Consider the following 25,105-nt stretch of genomic DNA (forward strand, 5'->3'; position numbering starts at 1 on the left):
ATGTTGTAATATTTCATTTTGTATTGGACATATTACAATTTAGTGTTGCCACTTATGCATTTTAATATGAGGAGATAATGATGGTGACTATTTGATAATGACGACAACAATAATGATTAGAATTTTGATGATGATTATGATGATGAAGATGATGATTATGATTATGACGATGATGATAATATCTGCATTTTGACATCCAATACAATTAAAACTTAACACAATATCTGCCTTAGATTTCACACTTCTCGTACAAATTATGCTGAATGCATGAATAGGAGTTATTAAAAAGCAAGCTACTAAATTGATTAATAAAGTATTTAAAACTAATTATTGGCATTGAGTAGTAGGAAAAATATCCCATCTTGTTATTCAAAGTAAGTCATTATATGACAGTACAAAGTTGCAGGAGACATCTTAAAGGGGAAGTTCACCCTGAAGAAGTCTTTTTTGTAAAAATAGCAGAAAAAATAGTAAAAAATATTGGTGAAGGTTTGAGGAAAATCCGTGAAAGAGTAAGAAAGTTATTAGAGTTCAAAGTTTTGGATTTGTGACGTCATAAACGAGCAGCTGCCCCACGTGTTATGTAATAAAAAATGCATGAATTTCAAATTTTATATGGTTCCTGATGACTTGATTTTGTTTTCTATTCATGATCGAGTGTGAAATGATTTGTCTATTGATATACAAAAGGTACAGTAAACACCATTTTCAATTTTCTGAGAAAATGACATTTCATTGATTTTTTACCATTCGCTATGTAGGAATGCTGCTCGCATATGACGTCACAAATCAAATAATTGAAATTCTAATAACTTTTTGATTATTTGATGAATTTTTCTCAAACCTTCGGCAATATTTTTCATTATTTTTTCTGCTATTTTTGCAATAAACTTTTTGTCAGGGTGAACTTCCCCTTTAAGGTCACAGATATGTGAACCTTTAATAGACATTGTAGTTTGAGCTCAATTCAATCTAGTGACACGCTGTGATCCAGTTGTGCTCATGATTGCATTGGTCGCACTATTTCAGGTTTATATTACTCAGAGCATGTCTGATTACCTTGTGTTATAATGCATAAAGGTAACATCCACTTAATCTAAGTGGCCGTATATCAATAAATAATGTGACCACGGATGTATTGTATTTGTGTGGAAACTGATTAATATATCGCATGAGCAGGAAGGAAGTTCATTCTTTACCACAAATATTTTATTGTTTTGCTTGCGTGACATTCATTGGAAATGTGCAATTTTGTTTAAGTGGGTGCAGTTTACAATTAAATCGGAAGGGGGAATGGTGCTCAAAAGCCATGGTTTCATGTGTCACACTAAAGGATTCTTTAGAAATGTGTTTGGTTTGATAAAAGGGATGCATTTGGCATTGGCAGTGATAGGTGCTATATACATTTTGGTATCATTTCTGTGTCAGACTCCTCCCAGAAACAAATCTGACCGAATACCATGAAGCAATTTTACAGAACTTTGGCTTTGCATTTGATCTTAAATCATGATATGATTAATACTTGAGAATGCCGAGTTAACTGAAATTGTAGGATATACATGTTCATGTATTTTCAGACTTCATAATTTTTTTTAAATATGTATAGGACACAGAGTATTTAGTCTGTTGTACAAAGTCTACTAGAATTAAACACAGGTATAAAAACTGCTAGAATGGGGACTAATTCTTGTCTGTCCTCCAAATATGATAATCCAACTCAATTTCTTACTGTCTTGTCATTAAAATTTCAAATCATATAGAAGTCATTGTGGGTAATACAGTTGATTGGATATTCATTTGTTTTGTGACCTTCTTTAGTTCAATTGATGCTAAATTCAAGTTTCTTCTTTTAATTTATTTCTCCAGGATCTTGAGTGCATCCTGAAGAGGAGTCGTTGCACCCAGTCTCTCAGGATCAACATCTTACATTGAAGATCTCTTCCCACTCCGATGTCATCTTGATTGATTCCTGTAACCAGGTTTGGTGCAGACGCCACCTAGAGTACATCTTATGTGCCATGGTAATAGGAAAAGCTTCAAACAGGCGCCGATAAATGCGTGAGCACAGATTACCACGGATCATGAACAGCTCTGCAATTAGGATGTCACATAATACGGCTTAGCACCATTTCAAATGAAGTTAAATGCTTTGTCGGCATGGCAACCGTTTTAGGCCCAGCATTCAATGATAATGAGTGCTGTCGAATTTAAGTGGGTAATTTCCATTCGGATAATGTGATTGGCTGGAGATTAATTTATTTGTAAACTGCTTACTCCCTTTTTTTCCCGGTGAGGAGCCTCTTATGTCCCTATCAAGCCTTTCTTCACATTCAAAGCAACAATTAGATCCTGCAGGAAACCTAGAGGAGATGAATTTGTCTTCACGACTAGTGATTACTTGATTATTGAAGCAAAGCCCTGTAGTCATTGCGTGGGAAGATTGTGTGGAGTCACAATTGTGCGTGGTGTTTAAAAGAAGACAGATCTTTGATGTTGTTGTTGAGGACTCTGTGTTATTCTTGTTTTCATCTTGTGCTGTGACTGTCAGGAATAAAACCAACCGTGAAATAATTATAGCCTCTTGATTTTTCACTCTGATGCATTAATGGGCTTGGTCTTGTTTGAATGATACCCAAGCTGTCAGTGAGCAGGGAGATTCTCTATCAATCCTGCTGGACAATGAGGTACTGATTGTGGATTAATACACTCCGACCTGGTGGTCCGGGCCACTCCTGGACATTACTGGACTACATTGGAGTTACCTATCCCACTCAAGTGAGAAGTGAAGAATCCCCTCAATTCAAAGGCAGACAGAACAAAACAAGGCCTCCTCGGTCAAGTTGTAATTACTAATTACAAGACAGAGCTTCGGAGCTCCTGGGAAGATATCATCAAGGCCTTTGTGGTCATTGCCTGTTGATTGATTAGTGTTTCTGTCCTGATTTGGACAGGGCGTCTTACCATCTTACCAAGATAGGTTGCACCATGGGTTCATCACAGTCTAACCGTAAGGAGAACCTGGATCTCAATGGAGAAGGTGAGTCCCCTCAAATCAGTATTAAAAAAATTTCCATCCTGATGGCATATTTAGTTGCCAGCAGACTGTTGGTTAACCCTAGAAATTTGGAAAGGTTTATGTATATTTCCCTCTTTTCTGTTTTCTAAAATGCAAATTCTGCATTCTTTTTGTGTTCTAAAGATCAATTTGTGTGTTCTTCCATAATATGTTCAAAATACATGTATGTATGATAAAACGATTTACAAAGCATGAAAATTTTAGAAAATCATTAGTTTTATAACACACACTGCACATAGGTTGCATATATGAGAGCATGTTAAATAAATGCTAAACATTACAAAAAAGATTTGATAGGCTGATTTTCCATCGAAGCTCATACTTCTTTCATTTGATATGCTGTGAATTTAATGATTCATTGCATGTCCTGCATTGCTCTTCTAACCATTGTGGGATTGTGACAAAGAACATCTATCTCATGCTAACATGTATGCAAGTCCTTAAGGATAAGCTCAAACAGAATTTCAGCTAGACATAATTTGTGTAACATTCACTTGGAAAAAAAAATCAGAAAGGCAACATTTCACTGAAATTTGCAGGAAAAAACTCTGATGAACCCAACATGTCACAGGGCTCGAATTAAGAATTTAAAGGGGCAAGGCCATTTTTTAAAAGGGCACTTAAGGGAAAGGGCAGGCAGTTTTCACTTTATGGGACATCGAAGGCCACCGAAAAAAGGGCATCAATAATGCACTTTTCAATGGGGCACATGCACTGGATTACCGCAGGGCACCAAGGCCACAGCAAAAAAGGGCAGTTATTTTGGCCTTAAGTCTACAAATATTTGAAAGGGCATCAAGGCCATTTCTGAGGGCATCTAAGGCCATGGCCTTGGATGGCCTTGGATTAATTCAAGCCCTGATGTCACAACACAGTGAGTTTCGTGCATGTACATGAAAAAAAGTAGTTTTGTACCATTTGCCTCCGATGGACCGTAACTGTGTGACGATTGTGACGTAGTACCTCGGTCACATTTGCTCTATGGTGGCCGTACGGTGAGTCGAAAACAGCCATTTTATTCATTATTATTAAAACCACCTACATGTAGCGAGTAGCTTCAGTACAAATGATGTTAAGACGGCTGTTTTTTACTTGCCGTATGACCGCTGTTGAGCAAATATGACTGAGGTATAAGCAAGGTGTTGATGGGTTGCTCAGTTGTGCAAAATAAAAATCACAAGAATAAGTCATGTACATGATAAAGCTGACCTTTGAACTCTGGCTACATTTTTTAGAAACACCCTGTACAGTGTACCATACCTAGATCTCGGGATGATATGGTGATACTTAATCTTGATTTTAAAGACATTCTTATGAAATCATTGATAGCTGCAACTCAACTAATTTAAACTTGACTATCTTTTCTAATCCATAGCAATTTTTGTACAATGCCATCTTTGATGAGACTACAAGCTATTGAATAATTATCTGAAATATTTGTCAAAAATCAAGCTAAACAGTCTTTTAAAGACTATAAATCATACCTAAAAGGAGTGTTTGGAATCATACTGTTATTATAATTGGAGTGTCTCTCTTCAGAGATTTCATGAAATGGATGGAGTCTGTAAGGGTATCACTAGTGAAACAAGCCAAGTATGATATCGACAGTACTGATTGTAGTAATATCTTTTTATATCCACCATCTTCTTTAAAATCCCAATTATTATACCCAGTCTAACAAAAAGTGGTTAAAAAGTAATGAGTTTTGATACATTAGATGGCTATTTGATACCCAAAGCAATTCGCCTCATCTGCCTTCATGAAATATCAAAAAGATGTTGATAGGGGATAATCTGTATTTCATTATTCAGACGCTGAGAGCATTGCACATCCCAGCCGTCGATAAATAGAGAAGGAGATGTGCTCTTGCTTCAGGTTGTGATTTATAGAAGATAATCTGAAAAGCTTTAGGAGACAGCTTCCTGTATAGATCCCTTAAACAAATCTAATAAAACCAGATTATGGTTGATATGCAATATCCATAATCCAATATTCCCTGAGCATATATTTTACATCATGAACTTGTACAAAATTTATTGTATCTGTGGTGCAGCGTGCATAATTTCCCCTTAAATCAGTGATAGGGTATTATAGAAATGACTCTATTTTACTTGGATGGTTAAAATGTAAAACAAATGACATTTTCCCTCCCTCAGACCTTGATAGCCTTGAAAGTATTACTTAAAACAAACCAAATTATTTTACACAATTTTTATGAGTATTATGGTTTGAAAATTTGGCCAAATAAAACCTAAGTATGACTGGAGTTAAACATGCCAAGTCTTACTTTGTTTTACTTGAATTTGCCCTTGCCCTAAAAAGAAAGAATTGTGTTGAATGTTGATAGACATAACATTTCATATTTTTTGTAAACTGTTGCAAAACTTTCTCTTTCAAATACATGGAGAGTCATCACATGGACAGTATCATGTAAAACTTATTTTTTTTATTTGTCTTCTTTAGCCAGGGTAACCTGTTCAGTGATTGAAACAGTGTTATCAACCAGTGCCCTGCACAATATACATAAAACAATCATAGGAACACATTATATGCAACACATATGAAGTCAACATTGTTACAATACAATACAACAACAATTATAGAGAATGATTGGAGGAAATTGAAAAAGAACCAGTATTGGAAATGAGCAGGTTTTTCTAAACCAGTTGTGATTATACTCTACTTACTTAACATTTCTCTGAAAATGCAATGTCTTTGTAGTTCATAGTGAGTTATTTGATACTGCAGTGTGAATGATCTTGTCCTGTTGTCTGGTAAACCTGGGGCCTCCATGCATCTTAACAATATTTCACTTTATTTATCATGCTTTATGCATTGAAATGGTTTCCCTATTAAGCATACAATGCTCTTTACATATTTTAGGTTACACTTTTCATTTGATTATGAAATAATATTATCATGTTAAGCAGGGCCCGCTAGGAGAACAGTCTTCAGAACTGAAGTGGGTTCCCTGGGTGGTTTCACCCGTATGAAATGTGTACCCCTATTCTTCTCACTGGGGAGTGTTCCAGTAAGAATTTTCATAACATTATTCAAATGTCTTTTAATACAAATAGTTACAAATAGATTCAGATTTTACTCGTAGATTGATCTCAAATTGTGTGAGAGACACAATCAATTGCAGTTTGAGATTATTATTAATCAATCCCAAGTTTTTTTTTATAAAGTGGGGCCAAGAACTGACTTCTTTAGGTCATAAAGCCTAGAAAATGAATGACTTGCATTTGCCATCTCAAAATATTCATTTTGTTGTGATATTCAACCTCAGGTCAACATATTGTTATCTCCATGAACATCGGCTCTCTCTGGCACAAAGCTGAAGTATCAACTTTATCAGGTTCAAAATGTCTTTTAATACTCTTTGATAGCAGACCTAGATACATAGATGATGCATTAGCTCAGAGTTAAAGAGGATTTTGGTCTGTTTTCAAGTGCTTGAGCCAGTGCCCTTCTTTCTCTAAACATTTGATGTGGTACTGATTTCAAGAAAAGCACAAGTCTACTGTACCATCATCGCCAATGTGCGAGGACCCCTCATCACAAAAAATTATAGTTGATCTCTGAATGCTAATAGCCAATAAAAATCACTGTCCAACATCCATACTGTTCAATAATTCCTATATCAACCAATGAGAATTAATGTTTTTATGTTACAATTGATTGCAAAACTTTGTGTTACATGGGCCCAGATCATGTCAGTATGTTGAGGAAGCTTGAGGTTTGGGGGGTACTAACTAATGAAATTAGTTTCACTTGTTTGCATAAATTTAAGCTTATAACAGCAAGATCATGAATTGCAGATCGGCGAAGATTTTGAAATGGGGGGTGAAGTGTGAACTCAATAGCAAAGTAATAGATTCACCACTGTATTTATGTAAAGATTATTTTCTTCAAATTCTGCGTCTCTGAGGTTATATTCTTAACTGGGAGAGAGTTCCTTCAACATACATAAGTCATCTGACAAGTTGTCACATCTGACACATTTCTTTGATTTTTATTGGCTGAGAAGTTCAGGTGACTGATAGTTACAAACTGTCAGATGACATAGACTGACCAATATAAGCATCTGACAAATCCTTTCTGGGAATGCTCCCCTACACAATGGTAAACTGTGAATACAGTTTAAATACTTGCAAATTGCTGGCATTGGAGAGGAGGAACAATTAGTTCATTTTGATTAAACGTTTGTTTACTTGCTCAATAGCTTTGCTTTTATATTGAGAATCAGGTGGCATTGATAGTCTTGATTCAAGAAAATCTGAATTTATGCTGAATATTCTAATTCAATTACAACATCTGTCGATTATCTTGCCTTGAACGATAAATTCAACAAAGCAAAAGTACAAACAGCCCTCAAACTCCTTGTAAACAGAGAGTTGAAGTATATTGTCCTCTATCAGTTTGTATTCAGATATGATGTGCACAGAAATAATGAATGAAAGTTAAGATTACAAAAGTCAAGTGTGTTTTTTTATTTCTGAAACCCTTAAAAAAGGTGTATCAAATAGAGTCACTTAATTTTCAATGACTTATACATTTATTGCACAGCTCAATTTAATTCAAACTGGACTGTTTAAAAAGATTTGACTTTTTCATTTCTAACATTGATCCATCTTGAAAATGAAGAAAATGTTTTTTATGAAGAGGAAAATTAAGTCATCAATTTGATTATTGACTGAAATGTTCTCAATTTGGTTGAATGTGATATCCTTTTCAATGGCAGGGAATATATCAATGTTGTTAATGATGTCCGATATTACCCACGGGGTTTCCGGCTTTCTTTGTAACTCAATGGTGAGATTAAAACGCAAGTTTCACTTTTAGATTGATGTTTGTGGAAGAGCTATTACTTTTTCAAGGACAATTTGGGTTTTCATTTCCACTTGATGGAGGTTCCTTAATAAAAGAGAAAGAAATATCCTCACATCATTAATTGCCATGTGTGCTACAATATTTCTCTTTTGATTTTCTTGATTTATCTATGATATTTTAAGAGAATTAAAAGTATTTTTTGCCATGTAATAAATGTAATCTAGACAGTGTCAGTCTCACAACTTTCTCAGTTTTGTTAATTCATTGGAATCGTTTATACATGTACAATACATCTAAGTTAGATATGAAATCCTTCTTAAAGTTGATGTTTTCATAGAAAGTAACTATTGGGACCTTCACAGGGCTGTTCAGTCAAAGTTCGTCTACAATGTAGATGTAGGTATTCAGGAATACCAGCCTATTCTTTCTGACTTGTTGAATTTAAATAACTGAATAATGTGGACAGCATTTAAAAAGAATTTTCCTGTTCACTTGAAAATATATATATGTGTATGGAATAAACAAATCTGACCAATGAATATTTGAATACCCGTAGACACATTTTGAAAAATGTGTACATGTAGGCTGGTATTCCTGACCACTTGCATGTAGAGGGTATATGTGGCGGGGGGGGGGGGGGGGTCCTGTTCCCCTAAATTTGAGGTTTGGGGATGTCCCCCCCCTAAATTTTTTGTTGAAAACATTTTATTTATTTTTTGTTGTTGCTTGCTTGTCAAATCTTTTACCGGTGTCCATCCCTAAATTTAAGGTGGACCCGCCTAAATTTTTTGGCTTCTGCTGCCAATGGTAGAGGGTTATCTTTAGTAAGGCTTAGGTCTAGCAGTACATGTAGATGTGTTGTCAGAATGTGCACCTAGTCATTTGAATTCTGAGCTGACACTGGTACATGATTTCCTATTCTTCTCCTGAAGAATGCATTCACAAATACTTGCCCAGGTAATAATTTTCCTGGTATCGCATCCCAATTTTTTCCACATTTTTGAAAGACTGCTATGCACAAAGTCCTTTGTATATATATGTAGCATATATTTTTACATTACTTAGTTGAGAGCTTTTCTCTTATGACCAAAAATGCTATTCAAATTTGTAAAGCAAAATTATTCCCTGCATGCCTAACCTGACGATCTATATTCTGCATCTGATCTGCATAATAATAGCAGGGCCCGCTGGTAGAACAGTTTTCGAAACTGAAGTGGCTACCCTGGGTAAATATACCTATATTATTATTATTATTATAATTCTCTGTAGGTTGGACCTACTGTAAATCAAATAATTTACTTTAAATCACACTTTGATTGTGCATGCAATCATATTTTTATCCATTATTTTCTCATTCTGGAACCTCATAATGGTTGAAGGCTCAAATTGGAGAGGCAATCATGAAGAGCATTTTTCTTTCACTCATATGTTTTGGTCACATTCAGTATATTCTGCCCTTAATTTGCTGTTCTTTTGAGTGGAAAGATTGCTTTCCTTTCAGGCATCACCAAGGCAGCTGCAATTACTTCAGAAAAAAAGATGGTGACGATGAAGAAAAATGTAGAAAACATGTGAATAGTGGGACACGAATAAAACCCGAGTTCAATATGGTCTTGGTGGTGAAGGTTGATGGATATTTTTCTGATTGAGATGGTGGATGAATAGAACCATGGGGAAAATATGAATCATGAAAAGGAATATAAACATGAACACAATAAAACCTGGGATGAATAATATGTTTGATTTTCATTGTAGGAGGGGGCTGACAGAAAAAGTAAATACTTTATTTAAATGTGTTTTTATAAATGAAAAAAAAAAACGGTTTGAAGACTGACCAATAGGATGTTTTACATATTTGTATGTTTATCTATCTTTTAGTTATAATTAAATCTTTAAAAAAAATTGGTTAATCTGGACAATTTTTCATTATACGTATGTTTACTATTTTTGGTGAAATCATGCAGAGAAGCTTTACAGTGCTATTTGTTCATCATGACCATGTGTGGTGATTTCATTAGGTTTGTGGTCCCTGGGAGGGAGGGGGGGAAGAACCCTGTTCCATAGACTAATGTACAAAATTCAAAATTCATTGAATGGGACTGGGCCCCATCCCCTCATCCTGTGGGAACTGGGAGTAAATGCCAAATTCTACTGATTCTAATAAATTCTACTAAAGATTTTTTTTTCAGATCAAAATGCGATCATTTATTTACTTAGCGCAAGTCAACACTTTTTTATAGCATTTAGAAGTACCCAACAAACCTTTAACATTCCACAATTGGTTCACCTCGATTCCCTCCCCAATCAAACACACAACGACCATCAGAGTATCATTGTTGTAATCACACCGCCTTGTAAAATGACTGTATTTATTATTCATCAGGCGCATCCCATTTCTGCAGGTATATTGATTGAAAAATTAAGTACGAGTTGTAATGCGCTAGTAATCTCTCCCAGGATCAATTCCTGTAATTGTATCCCAGAGTGGCGTTGCATACTGATCAACCACCAACAAAAGCTTTCTAATTTTCCTCTGAAAGACACCTTACTTGCTAGTATGAAGGGCAAAGCTTCCACTACTTTCTTTTCCTTGTTCTTTCCCTGTGTATCACCAAGGGTCTTGTTCGTGTCCTCAGGATAATGACACAGTTGTATTCATTCCTCCCACTATAATGGATTCTTGCACCCATTGCAGTGAATGTTTCCACTTCAAGACTATAGTAGGTCTCTTCTAGCTAAGGTATTGCTAAAGAGCAAAAAGGGAAGTAAAATATATAAAAGAAGCTAATATACATGTTCATGTAATGTGACTTTGGGACTTCATGTCTTAAACTGTCAAAGAAAAATGAATTTGATACAGCAGGTTCTCTTTCCCAGCCAAGATGCTGCCAAAAGGGGAGTAAAATCTATGTGAATGAAATTATCATTGAATATAAACCCACAATAAATGCAGGAAAAGAAACATTGTTTTAATATTTTGTCACAGACAATTATCAAGTTGATCAAACTTGTTATATTTTGTCATAGACAATTATCAACTTGATCAAACTAAGACTGAATAAAAAAAATCCTTGATGCAAGATTACGTAAATGCTATTATAGATTCAAACTAATCATTCTTTCTCTGTATGAAATGTAACTTTGGGACTTGATATCGTAAACTGGAAAATGACTTGGTTAAATATGATTTTGGTTTTGTGTATGTTAGGAGGAACGTGGATATATAATGAACCCCCCCAAAAAAAAATATTTTCAGGAGTTCATTTCATGAATTTGGGGTTTAGTATTAAAAAGAAATCGTGATTTTGATTAAAAGAGGGCACGGTTCTGTTTCTGTTCTCATTAAATGAAACATGACGTCAGTCTCCGATATGAACATGGCTTGTGGGCTATGTTAGGATAACCTTCACCCCTGGAGTAAATCACATGGGATGTCGTAACCTTGACAGATTAATTAAAATGGAGTACATGCCCTGGAGTCGTAGAGAGTCTTGGCAGGAGATTCTTAGAGAGTACAAAGAATTTGAAGAAATCAACAAGGAAACAGACTGCAAGTCAGCATGCAAGTTCAGTGTCCTAAATACAAGCTTCTTGATAATATGCATGGCAGCATGTGAGACGAATATATATTACTTCTGGTGCTCTCATTGGGTGTCTTGGGAAATATTGAACTATGGATCTTGATTTAAACTTGACATATGGGAACAATTTGAGGATACACTGAAATAATACGGTTAATACCAAAATGTTGGCAGAAAATTTTCTCTTTGATGTTTGTTACTCTCAATAAACAGTAAGAGACTTTTCTATTCTTATTTTCAACCACATAGTAAGTCCCAAATCAAGCGTAATTGCATTTTGCAATAAAGTTGAAAATCAACTACAAATGTAAGTTTCATTAGAAGACTTACATGTAAGCTTGATTTGGAATTGAACGTGAGTTTCTTGCAGTGCTGAGTTCACATCTCACTAAGACACTAAAATCATTAAGCAAGACATCTACAATTGCCTCTCTCCACTCAGGTTAATATGAGCTACATGTAAGCAATGGCAAGATGAATTTCCTTGAATATTATGAGCTCGTCAATGGGCAACATCATATAGCTAGGTGATATTCGAGTATTGGAGGTGTGTGCATACAGAGACCCATTCATTAGAGTTAATCATTATATGTTATATAGGGGTGATTTGTAACAAGCTGTTAGCTAAATGAGCATCTAGGGTGTGACTAATTGAAAAGGGGTTCATTGATGGCCATTTAGGAAGCTGAACTCATTATTTTTTTTTAATACCTAACAGTATGTATTCTCATATACAGCTGCATGATATTTAGTATCTTTTGGTCATTTGTAATTTTCATATGAAGCATTAATGCATCATACATACTTCCAATTTGTGATTGTAGAAAGTTAATTTATTCTCAGGTATCTTTTCATTTTATAGATATAGTACCGGGTTCTGATTAGCCTAAATTAGGCAGTATGGCAAATGCTGTAGAGCTATAGGGAAAAGTTGGCATAAGGCCTCTTGATAGTTAACATCGGTATTGCACATACAGTAGTATGAAATGCATGGATTGACACCAATCTTTATTATTCATCTTATAAATTCAATTGCAGTTTTTAAAAAGGTGTTTGGGGGGAGAAAGATCATTTTAAGGGGAAGAAAATACACCTTAAGCGGGAGAAACAGAGGCTTGGCTGGAGATATTAAATCTCAAGTGGGAGAATGGGAGATTTTGGGAAAATGGGCTTTTAGGGGGAGATCTCCCGCCAAAAGCGTGAGAGTTGGAGTCTCTGCATCCACCTTAGGTGAAGGTGAGACTTAGGGATCCAAATTATGTCTGCCGTCCCTCATCTGTCTGCCACAAACATTATGACAGATAACTATGCAACTGTAAAGTTGCTTTTAAACCAAAGTTGGGATGTGGATGCACTCCAGGGACCTGCATGTTATGGTGCCGTTGGAGTTCATGTCATTAGGTCAAAGGTCATTTGAGTTCATATGTTGTTTTTTTGTTCAAAATGTTTAATTTTCTCTAAATTTTACTCACTACTCTGTTCTCTTCCCCCCTAAATAATTAACTCATTATGACACTACACCTTCTTCATACTACACCAGCAAATATATTTAACGTTCACCCATGTAAAATATCAGTGGAATAATGTCATTCATATCAAAGGGGTGGAGTAGGTGTAGAGGAAGTTGAAAAAGAGTAGCATTTCGTGAAATGGTCCTTCTCAATTTTTATTTGGTATAACATTCTCTACCAGATATCAGAGCTGCCAAGTAGTACTGATTTTCAGTATTTAGTACTGAAAAATGAGAAGAATACTAATAGTTTCGGGTAAAATACTGATTTCTTAAGTTTCAGCTTTACATGTGGTCCTATGGTATTCTTTGAAAATACTAATTTCCTCACAGAAATACTGATTTTCAACTTTAAAAATACTGAAATGTTCTTTTTTGGGTTGGCAGCTCTGAGATATTCATCGATGAGGATAGGATACAATTCTGTTGCTTGGCACAGTAGATCGCCATATTTCCAGTTATTTTCACAAGTGGGCGAGAAACAATGATTACAGCTGTGATACTATGTAACCTAGCAATGGGTATACTCACAATTGGGTCTCTATGACGACACCAATTACGATGAGACCCACATGTACATGTTTTGCAATTAATAAAGTCAAACCCACACGCAGGCTGTTACAAAATTTTAATGGGTCGCAGTGAAAGAAATATGGGTCTGAACTAATGAAGCTTGTGTGGGTCACAATATACTGGCGTAATGAAGGCCTATTGTTACATCATCGATGCCCCCTATTTTTCCCCAAATCTGTAGTAAAATAAAATACATAATTTATTCCTACTGACATGACGCACACATCATAATGCAGTAAACAGTGTTTTTTTATCTTCATTATAAACACATTTTTCCCTGTTTTATGATATGATTTCTTTTTCGATATATATGTGATTGTTTCAATGTAGAAAAAATTGAAAACGTGTGAGATTTTACAAATGTTTTCATGAAAGGAACAACTCATTTTCAAAGTGATTTTAGATCGATTTATGCATAGCGTTGGGTACCACAAGACAGTTGTTGTATGGAAATTTATTTTCGTTAGTATTCAATCATACTTTTTCAATTATTTTTTTTTCTGCAGTGAACTTTGATCACTTTCAAATCTTGAGGGCCATAGGAAAAGGCAGCTTTGGAAAGGTAAGTTTGATAATATCTTTTCATGTTTTTCACTCTAGATGCATTTCAACTTTTATCTATACTTATACTGTACTTTTGAATCTTATATAGATATAGAAAAGAAAATTCAGTGTCATTTCCTAATAAGGAAATCAACAATGATTAACGAGGTGGTGCACTAACTATGAAAATATGACATCAGTTTAATAAAATCATTTTAAAACATAATAAACTAACTCAGAAGTATTCAGAAATTCCCATGAGGGGTATTTATCGGGTATCATATTTAGCCTTAGAAATCGTTGAATAATGTCAGCAGCAAAATGTCTTTCCACTTTGCGATGCCTATCTTTCTTCTTAAATTCTGCTGATAGTCTTCAGTATTATATGTAGATAATTGAATGTCTTTTACTTAAAAAGTGATGCCTATCTACATACTCTCTTCATTCTGCAGCTGCTCCTTCCTGTGTCATTCCAAAATCCAGAAAACAGGCAGGTTTCAACTCTTTTAAATCTCTTGCCCCCCAGCCCCCCCCCCCCCCCGTCTTTAGAACAAACTCCCTCCATCTCTTCGAAACCTCTCTTCTCTTGACCTCTTCAAAAAACATCTCAAAACAAAACCATAAACCTTTACTTGTCCTATGCCATCAACAGCGCTGTGTATCCTCTGCATAAAATGCTATATGAATCCAGTTATTATTATTATTATGATTCCCCTATCTTCAGCTTTTGAAAATAAATAGTACGCTCAACAAGTTCTAAAATGGAAGAGATTCTGCACCAATTGTCTGAAGAGGGGTAAAAACAAGTCATAACTTTGCTCTCTTTGGTAGTACTGTTCACTACTGTACATGCGTAAAGTTAGAGTGACACCAAGTAATACAGTCTTATAGCATCATTGTCTCAGTACCTCTACATTAACAGTTGACCAACATGTGCCAGTTAATGATTGTTAAGGGCATATAGAGGTTACAATCGGGTACAACACTGAAGCGTGCCTTGCAATACAGGCATGTAATTTAGTCAGAAAAAACCTGAAACTGATATACAGCGAGCCATCATGATGGCACACGGATAAAAGCATGTGGGACTACAACGTTTCAGCAATAGCTTTATCCTGTCTGGATGTATTTAACACTCCTTCATGTAGGTGACATTTTGGGGAGTCGGCCAGCTGAAGCTTTCCTCCGGCATTAATTGAATTATCTTCTGGGTAGAAAGATTAATATCCAGAGGGGTTGTAAAGCATTTTACTTTGATGGAATGTTCGCACCTTCGTATCATTCCAGATACGCTCTGTATATAATTTAACCTGCTGTGCAGCGTCACAAGTATGCATTCGACAGGATGCATACTTCATGCTTCTGTGTCTATAACTGCTAATTGAACAGTGGCTTTTAAACTTGTTGAACATGTTTAATGCTTATATTCAGCCTAATCAATATTTGCCTTTTTCTTTAAAAACTAACATTATACTTTATACAGAAATGGGTAGTGATAATAGAGTGATGGACTCACAACTAGTATTATTTGCATTGTTTATTTTTATACGCCCGTCTATAGGGGACGTATTATGGTATCACGCTCGGTGTCCGTCTGTCTGTCCGTCAGTCTGTCCTTTAACTTTTCCTTGTACATGCAATTACTTCAGTTTAACTTAACCTAGGCTCATATAATTTGGTGTGTATGATAGTAGCGTGGATCCCAGGAAGCCTATTGATTTTGAGGTCAAAAGGTCAAAGGTCAAGGTCACAGTGACATGTTTTCATCTTACCCTTCTGAAGTCCTTGTTAACATGTTAACTTTAGTTGAACATAACCTAGGCTCATATAATTTGGTGTTTATGATACTAGCATAGATCCTAGCAATTCTATTGATTTTGAGGTGAGATGGTCAAACGTGAAGTTGCCACCTTCCACTTATCTTGCTTGACCGATAACTCCATATTCTGCGTTACAGACGGGCGTATTATGTGCTCGCGACACTCTTGTTTTAATTAAAAACCACTGTTTAGACAGAAATCATTATACATATCATTATATTTGATTGACCCTTATGAAGGTTACTGTAGATGTGTTTGCTAACTTTTCTGTCTTTACTTGCCATAATTATGTAAAAGCCTAAAATGTTGTATGAATGATGATGATGATGGTAATGATGATTGTGATGATGATTATGATGATGATGATGATGGTGATGAAGATGATGATGATGATGATGAAGATGATGATGATGATGATGATGATGATGAAGATGATGATGATGATGATGATGATGGTGATGAAGATGATGATGGTGATGAAGATGATGATGATGATGATGGTGATGAAGATGATGATGGTGATGATGATGATGATGATGATGATGATGATGGTGATGAAGATGATGGTGATGAAGATGATGATGATGATGATGAAGATGATGATGATGAAGATGATGATGATGATGATGATGGTGATGAAGATTTATTTATTTATTTATTTATTCATGTTTTCTTTATAAAAAAGCAGGGTAGTCCCATTCAAGCCAGAGGCCTGCTTTACAAGGGAGCCCTGCTGTCAATCACAATTTGAACATTATACAATATGATGGTGATGAAGATGATGATGATGATGATGCTGTCAATCACAATTTGAACATTATACAATATGATGATGGTGATGAAGATGATGATGATGATGGTGATGTTGATAGGGATGGTGAAGATGACGAGGGTGCTGGGGTTAATGAAGATTATGATGGTGGGGTGATGACGATGATGATAATGATGATGGTTATTGAATTGGTGACTATGGTGATGATGATGATGATAATGATGGTGATGATGATTTCGATGATTATAATTTCTTTTCACTGGTACCCCCACTCTACCTGGCTTTTATATCACTAGTACAATGGGGCAATGTGTCCAAGTAGAGATATTACCCTTATCATTGGATTATAGCACAAACCCAATATCAGTCAATCATTCTTTCCAGCCGAGCATCTTCAGCATGTGAATGGTAGCTATTGAATGACAATATATTTGCGTGAAAGTGAATTAGAATGAAGATGATTGCGTTTGTGCAATACAAGTAAGAAACAGGATGTGTTTTCCTGTCCTTCAGCTATCAAGTTACTCTGTCCTCGATGCTCACCCACAGAAACCGCAGATTACTAAGAAGAATTCTCTGCCGGTCCGATGTAGGCATTGTTATTCTCCTGCCCTTTGATATTAAAATAGCACCGAAAAGTTCCATGAATAGAGGAAACTACATTTACTTGTCCATGCATAATTCAAGGTAGAATTCTATGCTGCCTTAATGTTAAGGTTCCAGGCTTGAATGTCAAACATGGTGAAGAAATGTCAACTTTTTGGATTTACATGTATCTGTATGAAGTATGGCCATTTGGGACTGTGGTGAATTGATGATTTACTATTCAATGTGTATGTTGGATTGAGCGTGGTTTAAATGATTTGCAGGGAGAAATAATATGATAGAGGCATAACATGGTCATATTTCTGTTACTCCATTCAATAAGAAATGTGATAAAGTTGCCAAAGCAACCCTGCCAGAGCCTGATGTAATTGCTTCAAATTAATTATACTGTAAGCCAAACTTAAGTTATCCTTTTGCGCAATTAGTTTGATGAGATGAATTGTTGCCATATCATCAATTATAAGTTGTTTGACCAATATAACCATTCATATGGCACTTCTGGAGGAAAAAAGCCTATCCAAGTGTTCTGACCAGTCACTGTGGAAGGCAATCACTGTACAGTGCAGGTACTAATAGACCTACCAGATATATCCATTTAACACCTGTGTGGAAGCTGGCAAAGTCTAGATTGAAATCTTGCCAAAGGACATTTGTGCCATGAAGCCAGGGATACAGGGTGTGCGTCATTATTGATAGGGGAGTTCATATCTTACCTAGATATATGTCGTCCAACCACCCAGTGGCATATATGCATGTATTTGGTAAAATTTACCACCTATTAAGCAGAGAAATAATGGATCCTGATAAAATCTAATTTCAATTTGGGGCTAGAGAAATTTATATTACTGGGATGTTCTATGGAATGTCCCATGTTGCAGTAATTTAAAACCTCTGTTTTGATCATTGAATATGTTGGCTTTATGTTGTGTTAGTGCCTGGGAATGTGCTTTTAAGTGAAAAAGGCCAAAATTATGAAGATCATTGTGTGAAAGATATTACCTATTTTCATTGTATTCTTATCCTGTTACACAAAATACATTCCTATTGTAGTTGATGGGAATTCGGTATTTAATTGCTAAATTAAAAGGTTCATTGTCTGATGTTATCTAGACACAGCGACTGTTACTGTGAATATAAAGTTAAAAATGCTTGTTAAATTCTGATCATTGAAATTGGGGATTGTGTATTACTCTGATTACCAAATGAAGACGCATCAGTATCATGGACAATGGCAAAAATGAGTTATTGTGTAGGTGACTCATCTTTATTATAAACATTGAAGATTTACATGTAGCTGACAGTGTACCTTTTCATTCCAGACATACCTTACAGCTCATCTGAGAGGAAACCAAGGGGGGGGAAGGGTACTCAGATTTCTTTAAGACAGGGTATGTATTGCTGAGAACCCTCAACCATTGCCCACTTCCAAGGATCTTTTTGCTTATTATTATTCATCTTAAAGGGTTTAGAGCTTTAAATATTACATTTTCACCTATAAATGATACATCTAATATAGCTGCCAATTATTAGGATTTTTAAGGGGAAAAGGCACTATACTATGTTCACCTAGAAGTAGAGAAGTAGGATTTTTTAAAAACTTGTAGAGATGATGATTTTTGTTATGTTTTTGAAAATTTTAAAGAAAAATATGATTTTAGGCATGGAAATAGGATAAAAAGGTACAAACATTAATTTTTTTTCATAATTGAGAATTTTGAGACTGGCAGCTCGGATTCTAAATGCAACGACCAAACATTTAGCAATTTTCTTGTTATTACTTTTTATTACTCAGTGGTTGTTTGTTTACGGATATTTTTGTGACAAAATGGGAAGGTGATAAAGGATCTTTCTTCAAAAAGTCATTTCCGGCAGCTCCCCCAAGAATGTTACTGAATATAATACTGATTTGATATTCCCTGTCTTCTCCAACCTAAATATAACACACCTTGATCATCTCTTCTGAAAGCTAATGGCTCTCATGTTTCATGACCCCTAGCCGATACTGGGTAAATTATGCATTTCTTGGCAGAAGTTTTTTCCAAAGGGAATAGTAGGCCTTGAAGCAGTTATTTGTAAGATGTATTATAATGTAAACTTCTCTTTGTTTTGGTCGCTTTTTTGGAGTCACTGGTTTACTTGACCTCCAACAGTTAAAACCTTCTTTTTGGATATCATAAATATGAATGTATATGTAAATATATAAATTTTCTGCTAGCTCTTAAAGAAAGTATTTTGTTTGGATTTTTAAGTTTGTGGTGAAATGTCTTATCATTTCAATCTAAAAGTAATCTTCTAAGGGTCACTTTAATACGTCAAATAATAGTTGTAAAGTAATGTTTTCAATCAATAATTCTTTGATCACATATGTTCATTGATCACTAGGCCTGTATATTGAAATTTTGGCCTTAAGTAGATGCAACATAAAAGCTATGATATATATTTTTTGTCTTGTTTTTGCTTACTCACATTTCAATTGCTGTCTGTGACTAGTTTAATGTGTAATGAGAGCAGTCGAAGCGGTCTTGAAAGCGATCTTCCAAACCGGTTCAGAAAACCTAGCAAAGCGATCTTCAAAACTGGTGTTTTGAACCGGTTTCCATCAAACCACTGTTAGAAAGTGTAATGAGAATGGTGTCTGTGTTGCATTCACTCATCTGAGAGAGAATCTGAAATATTGAATGATAGAATTAGAAGATGCTTTTTGCTTACTGCCAACTGCTGCATTCACTCGTACAAGAAAGAATCTGAAATATGGAAAGATGGAAGTTATTTTCCAAGGAGAGGTATTTTTTTGTTTCGTAAGATGAAATTATTGTGCAAGAATTTTATCATATTGTCTTGTAGCCCTTTTCCAGCTTTTGTTCACTTTTTTTTTACTTTGTTGAAATGCGCTACCAGGAAAATACTGTTTTCTTTCCATCTCAGAATGACCTTTTAGAATGTATGGTCTCTATGGTAACTGAATAGAACAATGAAAATCTACCGTCGTACATGCAAAAGCCGGATTACCAGCATGTAAGCAAACTCGTGTCCCACGAAAAGAAAAGCATCAATATTTTTTCATCCTTTCAGCTACACAATATTGATATCTTGACATATAAGGTTTTATCATTGAGTATGAAAACAGCAATAACAAGAAGATATGCTCTGTATATCCTTTGTATACATGTACCCTGGGAATTCATTGGAGATGAAGTTTTGCTGTATTTTTGCCATGTTTATACCTGTTTTCACTCTTATTTTTCAAATTAAAAAAGTTACATATATCAGGGATGTGAGAGTTTAGATTTTTAGCTGATTTCAGATTTTTTGTTCGGGTTATTTTGGCTTTCCCCTGTACAAAAAGTATGGGGGCTCTTTCTATTTCAGACTTTTTCAACACTCTTCAGCTTTTTTCAGATCTTTTTATATGTGACCACTCACACCCCTGATATATATGTAGGTCCAAGCTTGATAGTATGGCAACCTTGAGGAAATGAATAACAGTTATACCGGGAACACTCAAAAGATTCGAAATCAATGAAATTCCATAATTCTCTGATGGAAACACATAATACAAGTTCTGGGCCCCATCTTACAAAGAGTTATTATTAATCCAATCAATCGTAAATCTATGGAAGTCCATTAGTGTCATAATTTTTTCTTCAGGAAATTTTCGAAATGTCCTTTGTAAACAAAGGAGAACACAACAAATAGTCAAGAAATCAATGAATTTATGGATATACAGTCATATCTAGATTTTTTTTAAACAAACATACATTTTATATGTTGACTTTGCTGGCTTTCCATAGTTGTGATTGATTGGACCAATCGCAACTCTTTGTAAGACGGGGCCCTGGTCTGTTGTCTCCTGTTAGTTTATATTGAGCATTATTGATAGCATGCCTCCCTGAGGGTTTTGATGCCATTTCACACAATATATTACACAGCAAGGATTAAGCGGTATACATCATGTGCTACAAATTTTAATTGTGAACTTGTTCAAAATGAAATTTAAAAACCCTGCATTGTGGGATCAAACAGAAATGTCACTATTGTCATGAAAGAAATCTTTTGAAGGATGAAATTTACAATTTAATTGTTTGAGGTGACAAAAGTTCTAAAGTTAAATAGATGGGTTTTGACATTGGTTGTATTTTTAAATAAAAATTTGACCTATCATACTTTGAAACATAAAAAAATAAAGAAAATCATATATTTAAATTTAGTTATCTATTAACCTAGAAAATATTTGAAATAATGATTCGATTTCCTTTAATTTTCCTGACTTTGAAATTTGGTAATGCTGTGATATTGAAGTAAAATTGTCAATGGTTTGTCTGAATCATCTCGCAATCGGTTCAACCCTGGTAATATACCACGTAGCATCTGCATTGTGTTTGAAGGCTAAGCTGTGTTGGAGGGATTGATTCATAATTTATTGATCTGTTATCTCATGGTATGCTAGCTCAAGTGGATTACGGAGGTAGGTGTTGAAGTCTCCTACATACTCACCGCGCAGTCTGCGCCCTTTTAAAAAAAAATGCTTTGCGTCCTTTCCTCTTTTCTTCTGATGGGTTTTCATCATGACAGCTGATCAATTGATGTATCAGTTATAGTCACATCAGCTTTCTGTTTTTTGTACGAGAAAGAGAGAAGGGTAGAAAGAGAGAGGAAGAAAGAGGGGAGGAAGGGAACGTGGGAGAAACAGGGATAGAGGTACATGTAGAATGAGGTCGAGAAGGGAAAAATTATTAATAGCGCACAGAGATCTGTCAGATGATCATATTCCTTTGTCATTTTGTTGAATTTGAAAGTTGAAGGAAAAATAACCAATTTGATTATTATGCTTAATGAAGATGAGGTGGAGGAAAAGAAAAGATCAAAAAGATACTGATCATGATTTTGTGTATTTGTTTGATTATAGTATTAAAAGATGATGATAAATCACAAATGCAAAAATGATGATGAGGATGATGATGACGTAAATGTTGATGATAAAGATGATCGTGATAATGATTATGATCTTTGATATCCATGAAATATACTTTTGATAATTCTACAACACTAAGGTACGTCCAAACAAGCTCAATGCTTTGCTACTTTCCCCATTATTGGCTTTGCTGAAATGGAAAAAAGAGAAAGGTGATATGCTGAGCATAGTTCCTTCTGAGAAAAAAGGTTATACGACCTTTGGTTAAGGTTAAAAAAAGTTGAGAAGTTCAAATTCTATATCCATAACCCCTTTAAGTATCATCGTTTAATAGGCAGGTCATAAACGCATAATATCAGCCTTGAGATTGTATTATAAAGCATGTAGTCACATTGAGATGATTGCGTTATCATTGCTTGCTCATCCTTGTAGCATGTATGAGGCTTGTCTTCATCTTCTACCAATGCTTACCATCGTCTTCAAATCAACTGTATCATAATCCAATCAACCCCTATAAATGTCGTCCCGCCGGCCAACCATCAGACTAACAAGACGGTATTCAAGACAAATATTTATCGCAGCGGTCATTCGACCTTAGAGGTGGACATAGGTCAAGTTGCTGTCAGGATTGATTTGTAACAGATAACGCCCTGGCGGATGGTAGATAATAATGCCCTGATGCCTGGTGTATATTGTTGGCTGACTGCATTGTATATAGCATGTTACATAGAAACTCTAATGAGTATTCTAATTACTATTTCACCTTGGGTGTGAATTGGACCAACACTGTTGGATGTGGGTCTCATAATAAATTAAAATAATATGAATTAAATCGAATTTGTTTATCAATTGAATTGAATAGAATTTCTCCATTGAATTTATTTTAGTAAAATAAATATAAATTTGCTTGTATGCAAATTTGCAAGCATGTGCTTGCGTACTTTGGAGGTTTACTTGAGATGTTAAAAATATTAAATCTGTAGAGTGGAAAGTAATTTACGGTGACATGGTAATGGACCAATTTGATATTACATTGAGAAAGAGATTCCTTTCTATTTGACAAACTTACATGGTATAATGGTGATGAGTTTTATGATACATATATAGTTAAGATGTTTTTAAGGATTTCTATTTATTTTGTGGTGAGAAATTAAATTCAAGGAGGATTTTTAAAGAGTCACCATTCGTGCCTTAAAGTTGCCTGTTAAAAATAAATTTTTATGTATCCTTCACGTCATAAATCTAATGCTTAATTGGAATGAAGGCATGCATTTTTTAGGAGACTTTATTTACCAAAACATAAAATAGGCTCTATAAAGTGATATTCTAATCTTGCTACTGGATTGAATTATGATCATCTGAATCTATGGATAATGTAGCGTCTTCTGATTTGAACAAGAAGTGTTCTCTTGGTCTTATAATCATTGGAATTGTCTGTGTTAGATGGTGCGCTTGGTGATGAAAACGGTGAGGAGGAAATGATTTCTCACTGGGCTCTCCTCTCTCTACTGAAGGAGAGCTTTCTTGATGGTTTAATATTACATCTCAATGCAAATTAAGCTGCCAGCAAGAATGCATCTTCTCACAGTCTGTTGTTGCCAAATTTTGGCTGATAGTCTCTCAATCCAGCGGGTTTCTAAAGATTGCAAGGATTCTCACAAGTGGTAGGGATCAGAGGGGATACAGTCTGAGTAGTTAAGTGAAAATATTTAGGATGAGGCTTGAAAATAGTTTTAAAGAGGAATGAGGGCTTGAGCTCCATGCTTATATCAAAAGCATTATAATGGAAAATGCCAATTTCAAAAAATCCTTTTGCACAGAAAATAGCGTAGTATAGTACTTCTTTACTTTTCTGTAATATTGAAATCGTAAAATTGAACATTTTTGTAAGAGCTAATTTTGTGCAGTCTGCAGATGTATTCATCCAGTTATAGCTCTTCAATAAACATAAAGTGCATTGTCTATGGTTTCTATTTAGTCATTTCTTGAGACCATTATGGATGGATGGATAGATAGATTGGTGTTTGGATGGATAGATCGATCGGTATAAGAAACATAAAATCCAACCATGGTAGGTGATCGTTCGTGTACTGTGAAATCGTCAAATTTCATGTTGGTTGATTAAGTACCTGGATTTTCTGAATCCGGTTACAAACCTCAGCCTCCACATTGGATATTCATGACCGCATCACAAGTACGTGGACATGTTCCTGCATGCAAGCCAGGATAACATTTAGGAATTCATCGGTCTGGCTCATCCTGATCATGCTGGTATACACCCAAGGGCATCATCTTAAGAGGACCGGGTGTTTTATTCATGAAACTATGTACCCGAAGCATCCTGTATGTATATGGATGTCTGTTGCATGATCGCTCCCATCGGAGAGGATGCAGGAATGGATTACCCCAAGGTCAAATCCTTGACAAACACCAAATTGGTTGGTCTGTATCACTCCAGGGCATGTCTGCTCTTTCTTTTGATTCAAGATGCATTCAATTGAGTTTCTTGAGCTAGAAACACTCACAAATCAATACCTGTTTATTGGGGAAAGCGTTGAATGGTGATTGAGTGTGTGGGTGTGAGTAATTGAGTTTTGAAGACGTGTGTTAATCAGATGAGATAATTTACATCTAGGACTGATATTAAGCGTCACCATCTGAGAGACATAACCAGGGCTCAAAAGTCAAACCTATGCAGCTATTTGTAACTTCCCCATGTAGCGTGGATACCAGGGGCCTGTCTTACAAAGAGCTAGCCTGCGATTGATCTGATCGATTGCAACATTGAACTATGGAAAGCCAGCAAAGTCAACATATGAAATGCATGTTTGTTCAAAAATTGTTCTAGATGTGAATGTATATCCATAAAGTCATTGATT

General features: G+C 35.3%; 1 protein-coding gene across 5 annotated transcripts in view; it reads left to right on the plus strand.

Moving 5' to 3' along the window:
• LOC121424892 (serine/threonine-protein kinase 32B-like) overlaps positions 1-25,105 on the plus strand; it is a 101,979-nt gene that overhangs the window by 16,333 nt on the left and 60,541 nt on the right. For all 5 annotated transcript variants that reach the window (XM_041620753.1, XM_041620752.1, XM_041620751.1 and 2 more), the window contains 2 exons: positions 1,867-3,037; positions 14,080-14,135. In XM_041620753.1, the coding sequence (XP_041476687.1) occupies positions 2,986-3,037; positions 14,080-14,135 (108 nt within the window). In that variant the 5' untranslated portion in view covers positions 1,867-2,985. The remainder of the gene's footprint in view (positions 1-1,866; positions 3,038-14,079; positions 14,136-25,105) is intronic.

Source organism: Lytechinus variegatus, chromosome 12, assembly GCF_018143015.1.
Source record: "Lytechinus variegatus isolate NC3 chromosome 12, Lvar_3.0, whole genome shotgun sequence".
NCBI classification, from domain to species: domain Eukaryota; kingdom Metazoa; phylum Echinodermata; class Echinoidea; order Temnopleuroida; family Toxopneustidae; genus Lytechinus; species Lytechinus variegatus.